A 17,781-nucleotide genomic window follows, 5' to 3' on the forward strand; every position below is an offset into this window, starting at 1 on the left:
TCCATTTTCTCTGGCTTTCCTTATCACTATATCCAAAAGAGGTGGATCACTTTCGTTTACTAAACATGGTTAGTCAATTGTAGATGTTAAACTAAGGTATTTGCCATGAGGATCTTTGATTTTATTATATGAATGTTAAGCATATTTCTCCAAAATTTACTTGTTATTTTGGGGGCCCAGTTTAAGAAGCCTTAAAGGGGCAGGATTTTCAATAAATGCTGAGTGCCTGCTATCTGAGACTCAAGCCCCCTTCAAGACATCTCAAGACACCATGAAATCATGCATCACTTTTGGAAAAAAAGAATTTAGCTAGCATAGGTGTTGTGTGAGTATAGGCATGTGGGGTCATATATCAAAGAGCAACCCTCCTTGATGAAATTATAGCAAACCTTTGTTTTCTCCTATATGCACATATTTAGGGATTGTTGAATTAAGTCACTACACCTTCTTGTAAAATATAAAAATTCTGCCAATTATTAGATTTGCCATACAGTGAAATATAAGATGAAAACCTTTGTTCTGGATATTTTTATTCAAAACAAGTCTAATACATACACTTCAAAAATGTGCAAAGTAAAGGACTATTTCTTATAGCTTAGGATAGCCTACAAATTCAACAATGTTGTTGTCCTTATTTGTGATCTCAAAATAATACATCTATACTTTTTTTCTGTTCTCTCCAGGTATTCTGAATTTCTCCCCCATGACCTCCCACCCACATTTCTGAGTTGTGTGCTAATACTAAATAGTAACGTAGGCAACATTTCACAACTCAATATTCTAAGCCTCACTGCATGCATTACTGAAATCCTTTTTGCTTGGTACAGGTAAAGTCCTTAATAATGTACCTGCCTAATCATTATACTTGTAAACTCCACATTAGTACACAATTTGCATTACAAAGTTATTTGCAATTTGTATGTCTACGTACCTTGAGCAACCTACTTTAACGCTAATATTTTTCAGAGACTTATTTGCATGTCTATGAACCAGAGTAACAATGGAACATTATGCAATTTAATGGTAAAAGCTAACATAGAAGTGCAGCCTTGTTGATTAAAATCTCCCTTAAAGAAAAAGTTCTGTTTGGCACTTTGATAGAACCCTCGATTTCTAATTTGCAAAACTGAAATCAAAGAACTTCAAAGATGAATCCACATCAGAAGACTATAAGGGTAGTGGATTGTTTCCTGAATATTGTAAGCAAAATGAAAAGGTGTAGGATAAAAAATTATTGCATGTATTCAATTACCCATGACTGAACCAAACTGCTTCAGTAGTAACAGTAAACATGGCAAATATAGCAACAGCTTTGAAACCTGCTGTACTATACATTCAAACTTGCTTTTCCAACCAATAATGAAGTTGATAAAATGAAGGATTTTTTTTTAAAAAATAATATTCATAGCCATTGTACTTAATCTGTTGCACCTGAAATTTCATTCTGTTCTTTTGGTGCTTTGTTGTGTGCTTAAACAGAAAGGATTTTTTTACATTTAGCACTTGAAAACTGCCAGCCACTGAGATTTTCCAGCCAAGGTCTTCCTTTTTCTATTTTACATAAAAAGGAAATAGAGAATAAAAAAAGTTTGCTATTGGCATGGACCCACTCAATGCTTCACAGCAAAGGTTCCCAACTTGTGGCCCATGGAGCATTGGTGGTCTACATACAGTTGCTGCCCGCATGGTTCTGGCTCCTCTGGGTTATTTCCAGCTTTCAAGTTGATTAAGAAAATAGAATAAATAAGATTTTAGTATTACTTTTCCACATAAGCAATTGCTGCCCTGCCATGGTGATGCTATGCCATTATGAATGATATGAAAAGTTGCCACAAAAATCAAATGCCATGACAAAACCACAAAACTCTCCCTGTATTACACGGTCCACAGTATGAAAAAAAATCAGTTTACATATTGTATTGTACTGAGATATGCTGGGTCTCAAGCACAATGACAGTGAAAAGCAAGACAGACTTGATTTGGAAACCACCCTTCTCAGACCCACTACTTTCAGGGCCAGCAATAATCTTTGATCTCAGTCCTTGCACGTACACAACTCCCACCAAAATTTAGAGTTATCCTTGTATGATGCTACCAGATTGGTATCCAAGTGCACTGTAGAGATATGGTGGGGATTGGTGGAGAAGATGACATACTTGTCTGATGCGGAGTGGGGAGGGATTGTTAGAGGACTGTTAATACGCATCTCAGAGGAATCTACACATTAAATTGTTATATGGAATCCACACATTAAGTTGTTATATGGAATCCAGAACCATGATGGAAACATTTTGCTGGCAAATTAGGTAGTTAGTAGAAAGATTAAAGTAAAGTTTCTCCCCAGAAACAAAGCCATGGACCAGTCTATGATCTGATGCTCAGTAGGGCACTGTACTACAACTGACAACAAGAAGTTCACTTCATTGAACAGCCATTGTTATATTGAACAGAATAATATTTTGTTTAAGCCAAAGAAAATGTGTATCTGCATTTTCCACCCTGCTTCCGTGGATTCATTAGTCAGTGCTTTCACTCAAACTTCAGGCATCAATTAATATACCACTTGGATGTTTCTGTTGCCAAGCGGTTGGTAGCTTCCAAAAATAGGATTATCAGGGACTAAGGCTGTCTGAGACGACTAGGGTAGTAAAAATGAGCTTTGTGATCAGATCAACTACACAGATCCTTGAACTCCTGTTTACTGGTTAATAACTCCTAAATTATGCAAATACCGGAGACTTCCTGGATACCATCAAGTTGAGATGCAGAAAACAAGGGAGCAGGTAGAAGTTGGCTGTACTCTCCAGATGCAACGAGATTCACCAGTGCTTATTTTAGGAAGTTCCAGCTCTCAAATGCAGTCAAGTGAGAAATCCTTATTTGAAGCAGCTCTGACAACTTTTAGTAGGATTGTTGGACTTGACTTGGGAGGATCATAGAGACTCAACTGACTCTTTACCAATCCGTATAATGTTATTGCATATGACCCATACTACTGTTTAAGGTAGTTATCAGTATTCTATTGCCCCCTTGCCTCTCAATTATTAGGCAAGTGATGTGCCGTGACTTCTGCTTTTCTACCAAATTATTTGTTCTATTGTTGCATTATCCTCCGATCTTCCCCACCCCCACAACATTGATCAGTTTAATCCATCTGTTGTGTTCTCTGACAAGTAGAATTGTGAGCAGTCTGTGACAGGGCTTGTTCTCTCTTCATCTTTAGTACAATGCCTGGCACACTAGTATCCTGATCCTTTACTTAAGTTCCTAGGTGCTACCCATAACAAACAAACAAAGGTAATTCCTTATTGTTACTATAGAAATTATCTTTTATACCACAAATATTCAGTTTATCCAACTTCACATACATAAAGCATAGAGAAACTTTAAGGGCAACGGCATAACCCCCTTCACCCTCAACTACAATAGTACCCTACTTCACCAATCAGCAAGCCTGCTAGGCTTCTGTAACACACTGGTTATCTTCCTCTCCTTATGTACCCTAAGATTTAGCAGTGGAAGGCTGTGGTGATACTGCATATTACTAACATGAAACAGGCAGTTTATTTACTTCTACACTTTGTCTAATTCTGTAAGTTTTAGCTACATTTTCCCAAATCCTTCCTATGCGGTAACATTTATTTTATTGTTTTTATCTGATTATTCACTAACAGAATGCTACTCAAAATCAACAACAGCCGTAAAGAAAATTCAATTTAATACATTATACCAATGGTAATAAGTAGGCAAATAAATTAATCACAATCCATATGGTAATTAAAAATATGGGGTTAATAGTAACCTAGTATTAGTCAAATGTTATACTAATACTGGTATATTTAGACTATTAAATTGCAATTAAGATCATGAGCATATTGATATAGAGATGTATTTGCACATTTATCAAGTGCTTCACAAATTGAAGTAATCTACCATAAAAGCCCCAGCAAGTGTGAATTAATGAGGTTCACACACAACCTTACATACCAGGTTTTCCAGCTTTCAGTATTTGTTTGATTAGATTTGTTTTTGGTTTTAACATCTATATTCATGAACAAGTGCCTTAAATATCTGTTGCTTATATAAATCCAACTTTCACAAATACTTTGTCAGCCATCTGTCTCATCTGTGTCTTGCATAAAATTTTTCTTTAATTAAGAGTACAGTAGTACAAGAGTACTTCAGCCAGATAACATCCGACAGCAAATATACGTTTTATTTAGGATGTGTTTGAACCACAGCCCTCGATCCAAACACACTTCATCTTTGGGGCAACGGGAATCCAGATCTAACTTTTGCAGCTCTGCTTACGGGGATGAATGTAAAAGGGCAAGTGGTAAAACTTTAGTTATCTAAGCTCATAAATGGACCACTTTTGTTGTGAAATGCATTCCTCTTGTAACTCCATCAGCTTCAGGGTAAGTACACTAGAGACTTGGCCTGTAACAAACAAAACTTCCATTCACATGTATAACGATAATTGTCTTAAGGACAAGATGATGTGGGGGGCACTTTTCCTAGCAGCCTGCGTATCCAAGTAACGCCACTTAGCAATGTATCAGAATTTGTTAGCGGGAGTTAAGGAGGCAGAGACCTCAGTGGCCACAATTCAGTTGGAATCTGCTCCACTGAGTTGTTGGGCAGCATTTGTCACAGCGGCAGCACTGTTTTAACAGTGGATGAGTAGGTGCTGCAGTACATTTTCCTGCACCTGGTTTTATTTCATTATTTTCCTCCAGCACCTCCAACCATGGACTTGAATGTTTAAGTTCTGTCCGAGATGTTATCCCAACTTCTAAAGGGTTATACATTGCAGCAGCTATTTTTTTCCTGTATCGACCTTTTCAATACCGAGTCTCCGTCGGTATGCATTTCCTCTCACATCAGGAGGAAGTCATCAGTAAGTACCCAGCCACTTATTTCCCCCACCCACTAGCTTTGAGATCTACAGCTCAGGAGGGCTTCGTAAACGCAAATTGTTTCTATTCGGACCCTTAAAAGATGCCTGAAGGGGAAACAGATGAAAAGTCACCAACATCCTTTTATGTTCCCAGAACTAAGAGTGGTGAAGACATTCTCTGCCCGTCAAGTTCATGCCTGCTCATTTCGTCCTTGTTCTATTGTCTCCTGGGCCCTCGCGAACTGAAGTTTTAATCAGTGAGAAATGAAGCAACAAGCCACGCTGCTTCATCTGCCATCATGCAAGGCAGAGCGAAAGCACTGGGATCATTGCAGAGAAACAAGTGAGAGAAACTCGCACAGCGAGAATTTTTTTCAACTGAAAACCGCTCTGTGTCTTCTCCCCACTTCTGTTTCTCACCACCACATGTATTCCGCATCTATGCACTGGTGGCAGAACTGCTGCTTTCTCAGGTTTTCCCACTCTTCCCTATTTTTCCAATTGCCACAGTGCATCGCACACAGTATACACGGACATCATATAAACTGGTGTTCAACTCAAAATGCCTGCACTTCAGGCCCCTTACAACAATGCTGGAAGCCAGACAGTCTCCCTACTTCCATCTCTGACAGGCTATACACAAGGGCTGCAAAATGAAAATCCCCCTTCAGTACTTGGAACCAATCTTGCTGCCCTCTTCTGCCACCACAGTTAATTGTTAATGACTCATGTATGAGAACAAAGATGAAAAGTTAATGGGTTACGGGCAAACACACTGGAAACCTTCATTTTTTGGAGAGAATTTTCACTCTAAGCAGACTTTTCATGCTGCATTTCATTGTGATCAATCTCAGCTTTCATTCTGCTGCATTGTCAATGAAATTTCAGTATACCAGTTCCCAGTAGCTATATTCTCAAGGCTTAAATGCAGCCAGAGCCCACCAGAGAGGAGCCCTGGTGCCCTCTTCCCCGGGGAGCTAAAGACCTGAGCCCTGGTGCCCCCATCTCTCCTCAGGGCTAAAGCTCCAAGACTCAGTGCCCTGCAGCTAAAGCCTGGAGCCCGCATGGGGTGTGTGTGTGTGTGTGTGTGTGTGTGTGTGTGTGTGTGTGTAAGGAGGCCCCCTGGGAACTAATCTCAGAATTGAAGCCCTATACATTTTGCTGTGTTGCAAAGCAAGTTGTTACAATGGTAACAATACAAAGAGCATGTTAAGGTGGTAGTTGTTGAGCTGGGAAACCTGACAAACGTATGTTTAGAAAAAAACTAAGAAAACTTTAGGAGAGATAAAGACGCAACTCCTTTTTCAAACCGGTGGCTCAAGGCATGAAGAAACCTTTAGAGTGGGAACCATGCTTTGATTACCACCCAATATGTAACTTTCATTATTTAAACATTCATTTTATGAAAGGCTGGAGATACTACAGTAAAATAAATTACCCGACCATCAACCAGCACTAATTAGTCAGTTACTTATAAAACTCATGTTTTAGATGATTTGCTAGTCACAATTTTAAGGACAGACAATGCATGCCTGTGATTCTGTGCCATATGATTTGCTAATACAGCAGCTAAAAAATACTCCAGTATCTTTGACTGTCTACAAAACCAGCAGTAAATCCATTGTCTGAGACGAGCGTGCACACTTGGAATGAAAATTAGCTCAAGTGGGTAAATGCTCAGGGGGATTACTCTTTTCAAAATGTCCTAGTAAGTTAGCTATGGAATAAATTGTCTAGTGTCTATTGAGACACTTCCTTTGTATTCCAGAACACTCACTCCCCTTTATGCCCTTGTATCCAAGTTAAAGTCTTTAAAGTCATCTGTACTCAGTGTCCCATTTCTTGCCCTGTTAAATTAGACAAATAAAAAAATTCTCAAATTGACCACACAGGCTTATCTGTGCAGGTTCTTTAACTGACAGGAAACTTATTTGTACTCATCAAGAGCACTGCGCCTTTTCAACACAAATTGTATTTGCACACAGGTTTCCACGGTTACCAACACCAGTGCAGTGTCACCTGTGTTATTACTAGCTTGGGCAAGCCATTCACATGCTATTTCACAACACTATTACTCCCATCTGCTCTGGGCAGGGTTAGAAGACAGCGTGAAATTTGCCCACAGCTAGAGTAAAGTTCTTTCCCCCACCCCCATTGCTACTATTGGAATTTATATTGTCAGCAAACAACAGAGTAGATATGGCCCTAGCGAACAGATAGCTTGCTTTTCTTCTGTACTGAGCACCCACAGCTCCTAGGGACCACTGAGAATTAGGTCTTGGTGTCTGGAGTTCTGAGTGGGCAAGATGGGGGTGCACACGTGCGGTTTTTGGGAATGTTTTAAACCAGATAAGAAACAGGTATGATCTGATTCTAGCAGCTAGATTTAGGTTTGGTAGACTGAGTCTGGGGAGGTGTGAACTGGGAGCTAAGGGAAGAAAAAAAAAGAACATGCGACCTGAGACTCATGGCAGAAAAGAATTGAACAGCACTTATGAGGTGGGTAGACAGGCAGTACTGGTCCAGAAAGCACAGTAACAGACCAGCACCTGACTGTTTATTGGAATGGGGAATAGAGGTAATGGGGGAGGGAACCAGAAGCTGTGGTCAAGTTCTGTCAGTATCTCATTAAAATTATTTACCAGTAGTGATGCTTCTGAAGTGTCTTAAAAGATTAAACAAAACCCCACAACCTAGACACAAATTTCTCACTTGACACAAAGGATGTACATTTTCCCTCCAGCTCATCCCTCATTTTTTGTACACAGGAACTGTAATTGTATTAAGCACATTCACTTTGGGGGTGGGCGGGAGGGAAGAGAGAGAGAAATCCCTAAGAATGAATTAGGGAAATAGATTCTAAATTCATTTAACACACATTTGAATTACAGATGAATGGGCTGGCGTTTCTTAAATCTGGTGAGGTTAACACAGGCAGCTGAGGCTCTTCTTCTGGAGGATCCCTTCAGCTATCAACACACACTGGGATTTTAAAAGTACAATACAGATAAGCACTATGCTACTGAAAAAGTAAATCCACAATCAAAGTCACAAATGCAAGAGTTGTTCCAGAAATACGTATCTTTTCTGCCTGCCTATTTCTCACCATCTCTCACCACACACACACAAAGACTATTAATTGGCTCTGTACCTACTTCTTTAGGAACTGCTAAAACACACCGGGGTACGTACTTGTCCTATAATCAACAAGCGTTAAGCTTGCAGACTTCTCAACATTTTAAGTTATCTAACACCAATTTATTCTGTATAAAAATTCACAGCAGGAGAAGCAATCACACATAGTGTTCTCTAGGATTAATGTAGATTCTTCCAGTTCCTGGGTTTTGATGGTACTTGCTGCTCCAATCTTTGTAACATATCTGCTTGTGAACTGGGTACATCTGCTGAAGGTTGTCTTGGCTCAATGGATTTTCATCTTCGTAATTAGGATGCCTGCCATTTACTGATTTCTAAAATTACAAACAACTCCATACATTAAAAAGCATCAACAATTTCATTCTTCAAATACTGCTTCCACAGCACATCACGTGAAGACTAATTACTATCATCAGCACCCACCTTTTATTCTGCCATAAGCCCCTTATAATAGTTTAATGCACTTTCCTTAGTCACTAGTGATTCAATGAAATAACTTACATTACAAAAAGGGGACATGGAAAATATCTTCCAAGAACTTAGATACATTACGACTAAAATCAATTTCCAATTAAAGGAAAACTAACAAAAAAGACTATGAAAAAAGCACAGACATTAAGCCAACGACAAAATGACATGAATGTAAGTATTGGCTTTGGTCTTATTTCCCAGCCATTAACTTTTAGTTCATGCTGTTTGAAACTCAGATGCCACATGGACAGCAATTCAACTTGTTTAATTGTTACTGAATAGGATGGACAAGTAATCTGGAGCTCTTTGTGTCAAAAAAAAAAAAAAAAAGTGAAAAACTCACTGTAAGAACCAAGATCAGTCCACTGATTCTTTAATGAAGGCTCAGTGCTCTGGCTCAATACATATAGTCATATTACTTACTATGTTCTGCAAATTTCCAGCTTCTTTCTCCCTGTATTGGCTTTGCAAAGGGAAGCGTTCTCTCTGCAGGGAACAAAATGATAGTGAAAGTTTACATTGCAATACTGGAGAAAGGTTTGACAAGTGCTTTCTTCAAAGCAATAAAATGAGAGGAAGCATTCTGCCTTGACAAGTGTCTGAATAGAGCATCTTTCAGGAGGAAAAGGAGGTTGACTAGGCTTGCTCAAATGGAGTAATTCAAGGGTACTAACTCAAGCTAACTATTGCAGTGAAGACAGCCCTAATAAGTTTAAAACTCACTGAAGTTCCTTAACTCAGCAAACAACATTTCAGTCTCAGCTTCGTAGTTCACTGGACTTCTGCAGAGGCTAGTCAACCCAGAGGAATCGTATTCATGGCACTCCTGGAAGCCAAGTCATAACAAATTTCCACACACTATAATAGGGATAGAGTGCCACAGAATTTCATACCAATACTTCGCCCTAGGAGAAGGTATTCAAATGTTAACTACTTATAGTAAAAAGGGACTGCTGGTTTTCTGATATTTAACTTTAATCAAACTAGGTAAAAGTGTTGGAGTGAATTAGGAATTGGAGTTCTTTTTAATGGTAAACTCCCAAATCACTCTGGTGCTTCTGAAAATTTTACTTAATGTACACTACACAAAGCAATAAATTTCTTTTGTGACTGCATTTACGAGCCTAACAAAGCAACATTGTTATGGTACTTAGTGATTTGTAAACTAAAACCCCAATATTGAACAGTTTTTCAATTACTCAAGACGCTTTTATTGCACTTAGAGTATTTTACATGGTCAATATCTCCCAGAAGACTATTTAGTTTTGCACATATTTTTTGCATGTGTGCTTTTTTTATTCACAAGTTTGTCACAAGTAAGGCACACGCTCAGTTAGTGATTTCAGATTGATGAATGCATTCCTTTGACCACACAGTCTCATTAGGTAATTAAATCAATTTGCACAACAGTGCTAACAGAATAAATTCCTTAATTTTCTTAACAGGTAGCTATCACAAAAGTGTCCTAGTTTTAAGAAAAGGACAATAGTAGAGAGCAATGAAGACAAGCAGAGGAAGAAAGAGTAAAGAACAAACAGACAACAGAAAGGTAAACAGAAAGAGCCTCTATAGCAAGAATAGGAACTGAACAAGCACAACACATCTGAGGTTTACAAGAGTTTAGGCAGGTATCTATTATCTAGCATACTGTAGGGAAGTCATTAAATCTTACTAACTATATTACAATTACTACTATACAACGAGGCTTAAATTAGAACTATACTAGTTCAAGTCAAGGTATACTGTGATGCTTTATCCTCCCATTTGCTTACTATTACATAAAGTTACACATAACTATTACATAAAATTACATAAAGTGATGCATCCGATGAAGTGAGCTGTAGCTCACGAAAGCTTATGCTCAGATAAATTGGTTAGTCTCTAAGGTGCCACAAGTCCTCCTTTTCTTTTTATAAAGTTACACAGCCAGCAGTAGATCTTGGTTGGTAAACCAGTATCCCCTACATGAAATCATTTATCTATTTGTAAGATCTGACATATTTAAAACTTGTTCATAGGAAGATAACACTATTTCCACACTATATACAATAGACTATCGGATTACTGCAACTATTTCCATCTGATGAGCACCTTAGGTTGAAACAGAAGCTATCTGAACAACTCTCAAATTACATGTAAAGTAAACTCTTAAGAATTCTCTGTGCAGCACAGCATCTAATCTTAATCACACTGGCCTCTTTTCCAAGGAGACCGACTAGAATTGGTAAAAGCTCCTTTATTCACTCTCAGCCTGATGCACCCAAGAGCGTTAAGAGAAATGTATCTAACATCTCTGTACACCAACAGATGTCCAGGTGTTGCAAGGATTGTCTGGGATGGTGGGCAAGAAGTGGTCTGACTATGGGTGTCCTCACAGGTGACAATGTCTGAGAAACTCACTATCAGTATGCCACCACAGGCCCCTTCACAGAACCTCTTGTGTAGCCTCCTTCATCATCCTAAGGTTTTCCCTTTCAAGTTCCCTGTGCCTGGTTTTCCACCAGTTTCTGGGCTAAATACAATCCCTACAACAAATACCAGCAAAAGCTAGCTGTTGAGAGGCTGCCTAAGCACTCTCTTCAGCTTGGTACTCAAATTTGCTAAGGTAGCCCCCGATCACTTGTTAGAGATCGTGATATTTTGGCCTGAAGCCCCAAGTGTTGAGAAGGTATAGCCTGTAGGAAGAGTTGTTTTTCTCCTAGAAATGGGGGCAAGTAAGTTACTCAGGTCAATACACCACTGTTGGATGACATTCTTGTGTTAATACACAGAAATACCATTGATTGCTGTGTTAGACCATTAGCTTGCGAAAGCATTTTGTTCCCATTTGAGTCTGTGGAAAAATTCATATTGACTATAGTACTAAGACTAGGCCCTCAGTTATTGAAGTTTCATCTTGTTTATTTAAAAATGCCTCTTTTCCAAACCCTATCTGAAATTCTCTTATCCAATTAACACCTCTCATTTAAATTATCGTGATAATCATTCCACCGTGGTAACTTGCATAAGGTCTCATTCCCTCTCTTTTCTGAATTCAAATGGAAATAGCCCTTTGCAGGTCATGTGCCAAGTAACCATTTTATGCTACATAACCTAAGATTATCACCCCCCCCTTATTTATACAGCAAAAATTCATATTGCTGTATAAAAGGGATACCATCCTGTACTAGATCTACTTTTGCCATTACAACAGCTTACATCGTCCTCCTGCAAGTTTTAAAAAACAATTATTTAGGACAGCTTAGTCACATGAAATCCATGTAGTTAGGAAATAATGCATTAAACCCCAGCGCTTTCCTGTGATAAATCTGCCATGTGGTGAATTCTAGCTCTCAATTTGGCAAATTTGGACAGCAAGTGCTTTAGGATGGAGATTATGTGCTCTAATGTGTTTTGTGCAACACCAAAGCACACTGCTGGCTCACTTTATTCCATTCCCTTTCCCCTCACATATCTTCCCGTGACTACAGTTCATCTGAGGCAGTCACTCTGCTTCACTTTGCAATCTTCAAGCCCAAAGAGACTTCATAGCACTAACAAACAGTGTTCATAAACTAATCCATCTATTCAGCTAACTCTAGGAAACATGAATTTTGAGAAAGTCAGGCATAGGCTCGTCTCATGCTACATCTACGGTTTGAACTGGGAGTCTGATATCTAGATTGAGGAGACATACCCAGCCCAGAATAGCTCTGATCAAGCTAGCACACTAAAATTAGAGTGTAGACACAGTACCACTGGGATCAAGCCTCTCAAGTACATCCCTAGTGTCTTGGGTAGGTCTGTACTTAGGGAAGCTATCCCCTCCCCACCACCACCGTGGCTACCCTCTATTTTTAGCGTACTAGCTGAGCTAGTTAATGACGATAGGTCTCCTCAAGCTGGGACTGCCACCCGCATCCCCCTCAGCAAAAAGTGCAGACGTACCCTCCTCTTAGATAAAGTTATTGGTTGTGGAGAGATCCAACATATTGACACAGCCCCAACTACTTTAGAATCTGAGTACCCCATCATCTTTAATGTATTTATACGCTCAGCACCTGTGAGGTTAGCCAGTAACTAAAGCAAACCACAACTGAGCGACTTGCCGAAGGTCACACAAAGTCTGTGGCAGAGCAAGGAATTGAACCTGGGTTTCCCAGCATCCGAAACGAGTACATCTAGTCACTGGGCCATCCCTCCTACCTGGTTTAAGAGTCAACCTGGACCCCATTTAGAGACAACTAAGTTCTGTGTGACAGTCTAGTCTCAACGTCCTCCCCATCTTTCCTTTTAAATCAACACTGTAGAAGGGATGGGGGGCCTGGGAGGAGAATAATAGCGGAGATCTCTGCATAATTGTTTTTTGCCTCTGTGTAAACCATGTACTATGCATCCAAACTGCACAGTTGGGTGGTATAAAAATGTCAATGGAAAAACTTCACTGTACTGTTTCAGTAAGTACATTTTTTTTTCCTTTATAAACAAATCCATTTAGAAATATAAATACAGGACCATGCCAGCACCTATGTACTAATGAGAACTCAATACGTACTTGTTCAAAGTAGTACAACTTGCTTATTTCACTAAATTAGGTGAGCTAACCGTGGTACTTTCTGAAAAGCTCACGAGCAGCTGCTTCTGGGTGATGACCATTCTGACATTGTTGCTGACCTTCACACAGAGTAAGGAAGCCTGATATTAAGTAGTAAAATTAGACAGGCCACAGTGCAAGAACCCATGATTTAGGATTTGAGTTTTATCCTAATCCATATTTCAGAGCCAGATTATACATGATGTGTTTGGGGAGGAGTAAGTTTAAATTTCAAGCAGAACCATCCTTCCTAATTTATGAGCAATTTGTCTTTGACAAGTTCTTCTTCTCTCCCCCCATTCAGTGATTGCAGCAACTGGATACCCCTTTTGAAAACAGGATGTTGTCTAGCAACCAGTGAATCTAATCTGTGGCTTTGCTGAAATTTGACTAAGGCAGAGTGTCAGAAGAAAAATTTGTTAGATGATCATTAGCAATAGAGCTCACAAAAACCCTTAAATTTTTTCCCTGTGCAATATTAGGGTCAACAGGAGAAAGTTGTTCACAAGAGAGCAGCGCTTGCCTCATGCCACCACCCCTCCCTGTGAAGCCCTGCTTTACACCACAAATTTGTTTTACACTTTTTTTGACAGCAGTTCATGTGTTTGAAGGTAAACTCTCAGGTTTAGTGATTGATGGCATTTAACTCATTGAGATGGAAAATAAAAATCGATAAAGTTGACACAGATAGAGAAACCCTTATCACCTCTTGGGGAAGATGCCAGAAATTGAGGAGAGGTTGAGAATAAAGGATGGTGTGCGACAAGAACAGGCATCAATATCCTTTTGACTTCCCCACGAAGTTATCTGGCATTAGTTTCTCTAACTGTCTATTATCTACTGAAAATATGATTATGGGTTTGTTTAGATGGATATGAAAACACATTGTTCTCATCAAAAAAGAAAATATAATCATATACAAAATCCAAGTGTGTATGTTGGGGGGAGGGAGCGCTATGCTTCAGACTTTGGTGGAACCACTAGAAAAATTTTCCATGATTCTCATTTATACTGTAGTTTTCCCTGGTGAAGATTTTTTAAAGGCCTCCAAAGCCATATCACACAATGCAGCAGATCACATCACATGACACTGGTCACTCCCTAAAGAGGGTCAGATTGGTTTAGTACTAAAATGGAATATCTCCCTGGAGGCAAACACCTGAAGTAGCTATATTGTGATTCAGCAAGAGACATTGCTTCCTCTTCATCACAGCTGAGCCAGGCTCTAGTGGGTGTTATTGGGTACGGTGCTGTTGGTGATAGTGCTGGCTAAAAAAAAGTCAAAGAAATAAACCTGTTCTTGGTTGAAGAACCATTAAAAATGTGCTTTTCACGAATAGGCACTGAACCAGCAAGAGAGGATGCCATTTTAGATTTGGTATTGGTAAGTAGTGAGGACCTCATAGAAGAGCAACCTTGGTTCAAGTCATCATGAGCTAATTCAGTTTAAACTAAACTAAATGGAAGGACAAACAAAAATAGATCTGGAATTAGGGTCCTTGATATCAAAAAGGCTAACTGTAAAAAATTAAGGGAATTAGTTCAGGAAATGGACTGGACTGAAGAACTCAAGGATCTGAATGTGGAGGAGGCTTGGAATTACTTTAAATCAAAGTTGCAGAAACTATCCGAAGACTGCATCCTAAGCAAGGGGAAAAAATTCACAGGGAAAGGTGGCAGACCAAGTTGGATGAGCAAGCAGGTCATCAAGAGAAAGAAGAAAGCCTGTGAAGAATGGAAGATGGGCTGGATCAGCAAGGAAAGCTACCTCTTGGCATTTAGAAAGTGTAGGAATAAAGTGAGACCTGCCAAAAGCCAAGCAGAGTTAGACCTTGCAAAGGAAAGTAAAGCCAACAGTAAAAGGTTCTATAGCCATAAGGAGAAAAAAAAAAGAAAAGAAAAAGAAAACATGGAAAGAAGAAGTGGGACAACTAAGCATTGAGGATGAGGTAGAGATGAAAGTTAATCTAGCCATGGCCCAAAACCAAAACAAATACTTTGCCTCAGTTTTTTTTATAAGGCAAATGAAGAGTGCAGGAGTAGTGGCTGAGTGGTGAATGGGAACAAGGGTATGGAAGTAGAAATTACCATATTTGAGGAGGAACTCAAACTCTTCGTAATGGGACTTAATCAGTGGCCTGGATAATCTCCATCCAAGAATATTCAAGGAACTGGCACATGAAATAGCTCAATAGCAAGGATTTTTAATAAATCTATAAACTCAGGGGTTGCACTCTATGAATGGAGAATTGCTAATGTAGTTACTCTTTTTAAGAAAGGGGAAAAAAGTAATCTGGGAAACTAGAAGCCTGTAAATTTGACCTCAGTTGTATGCAAGGGTCTTGGAACAAATTTTGAAAGAGAAAAATAGTTAAGGCCAGAGAGGTGAATGGGTAATTGGGATAAAATACAACATGGTTTTACAAAAGAGATTTTTCCAAACCAACCCAATTCCTCTCTTTGAGAATATAACTGATTTTTTTTTTAGACAAAGGAAATGCAGTAGATCTAATCTACCTGGATTTCAGGAAGGCATTTGATACAGTTCCATGTAGGAAATTAGTTAAATTAAAGAAGATGGGGATTAATATGAGAATTCAAAAGTAGATAAGGAAATTGTTAAAGGGGAGACCACAAGAAATCATATTGAAAGGTGAAATGTCAGGCTGGAGGGCATTTACTACTGCAGTTTCTCAGGGTCTGATCTGACACAAAACGTGGGAGTGTGCTAATAAAATGTGTGGATGACACAAAGTTGGCAGTATTGCCAATAAGGAGGAGGACCAGAATGCCATAAAAGATCTGGATGATCTTGTAAACTGAAATAGAAATGGGATGAAATTTAATAGTGCAAAGTCAGACACTTAGGGAATAACAACAAGAATTTTTGCTATAAGCTTACTCCTGGGAGAATTCTGCACCCAAAAAAAAAAAAAAATTCTGCATATTTTAATCAAAACAACAATATAATCACACCAGTTTCAATTATTTTGGTAATTCATTTCAAAATACCCGTCAGCAAGTATGTCTGTAACAATACAGACAAAAAAAGATTCAGGAAATGTTTTTTGACAAATAGATTCCTTACTACACATATTAATACAGAACTCTGAGTAATAATTCATTTAAACTACAATACGGAAACGTATTTCCTGCACCCCTTAGATGCCATGCAAAGGCTTGGGGGAGTCAGGAGTAATGGAGGAGCTGAGGGAGAGGGAAGTAATTGCTGGGAAAGAGCCTGCATGTGAACTTGGAAGGTTGCTGGATATGGGTGGGAGAAGTATGCAACAGGATTTTTTTTTGTGGGGGTGGGGGGAAGAGAGGATTGTTAGGCAGCCTCCCCTATGCAGACCCTGGCTGACCCCTAGCCTCTCTCATTCAGTCAGGAACATCTGTCTCCATACCCATGTGTCCCTGCACCCCAACTCAGCCACCCCACTTCCCCTTTTTACATTTTTTTTTTGTATCAGTAAATTTATCTTCCATAGCCACTATGATCTGAACATTTGACACATGCATCCATGAACATCTCTGAATGAAAAGTACAGTCTGGAACTGCAAATTCAAGTAGTTATTAGTATATAAAGAAGGATGTGGGTGGTTAATGGCATTTTTTTTTTTTTAGTTATTGACCTCTACTGCTGCTATGGTTTCTCATTTTCAACACAAAAGGGAAAGTATGCAATTTGTACCATCATAACTGAGTGATGGAAGCTAACAGTTCTGTCCAACCAACTGCCCTGTATAAAGATTACTGCCTACTTTTATCTCACAGTTTAGAGAACTATGTTCATGAATACAGTGTTCATGAAGAATAGCAGGCATTCAATAAATACATAGGACAATCCCAGATCTATCTGGGCTAAGTCAGTGCAGCTTTGTTGACATGAATGCGGCTAAATCAATTTATGCCAGCTAGAAATCTGTCACACTATGTGCATGGAGAAGGATGAATTGTTTGTAGCAAAATGTGGGTCAAAAAAGCTGAAGTAACACAGCAAATTCATAGTCACTGACAATGGAAAAGGGAGAAGAACAAAACTTGCAGAGAACAAAGCAGCAAGGAAACAGTGGCCAGCAGAGTACACAGGGGAGAGATTGAGCTTGAAAAAAGGAAAGAGCACGCAGAGAAAGTTAAAGAAAAAAATGCTGTTTTGAGAGGAGAATCACAGCCTGCCAGGATGTAGTACAGGAGTTGACATTTGGTGGGGGCAGAATACTATTTACAGGGAAAGAAAATTTAAATGGTTGTAACAGAAGGAATTCCTGTTGTGCTTCTGAACAGGTCATAGTACTGCCACCGGGGAGTCAATAATACTGCCAACTCTGGTTTTGGACTGTTAAGCGTTGGGAGCACTGTAGAAGTGAGACATTCACCTGCTGTCATCATACCTGTGAGTAAACAACTTGTTCAGAGATTCCTGCCTTGCCATCCCAGCTATAGTAAACAATGTCTCAACTTGAGTCCATACAAGGAGGAACATGCTTCATCTTTCCTCCAACACACATCATGTCTTTTGTAAGTGACCGGTATGCAATGTCATGACCATTTTTCTATTATTGCCTTTGTCTTAGATCGTTTCCAACAGGCATTCCTCTGTAATTATGGCTGTACACATTGAAAGAAGCCACTGGGATTCAGAATCAAAAGCATGATGCTGGGAAGACCTTATGCTAT

General features: G+C 39.2%; 1 protein-coding gene across 1 annotated transcript in view; it reads right to left on the bottom strand.

The window, feature by feature from the left end:
• Positions 1-526: 526 nt before the first annotated feature.
• Positions 527-17,781, bottom strand: part of NECTIN3 (nectin cell adhesion molecule 3) — a 119,483-nt gene continuing 102,228 nt past the window's right edge. The window contains exons 8-9 of the mRNA XM_073306147.2: positions 8,951-9,013; positions 527-8,370 (exon numbers count right to left, since the gene is read on the bottom strand). Coding sequence (XP_073162248.1) covers positions 8,194-8,370; positions 8,951-9,013 — 240 coding nt within the window. The 3' untranslated portion in view covers positions 527-8,193. The remainder of the gene's footprint in view (positions 8,371-8,950; positions 9,014-17,781) is intronic.

The sequence above is a fragment of the Lepidochelys kempii genome, chromosome 1 (assembly GCF_965140285.1).
Source record: "Lepidochelys kempii isolate rLepKem1 chromosome 1, rLepKem1.hap1, whole genome shotgun sequence".
NCBI classification, from domain to species: domain Eukaryota; kingdom Metazoa; phylum Chordata; order Testudines; family Cheloniidae; genus Lepidochelys; species Lepidochelys kempii.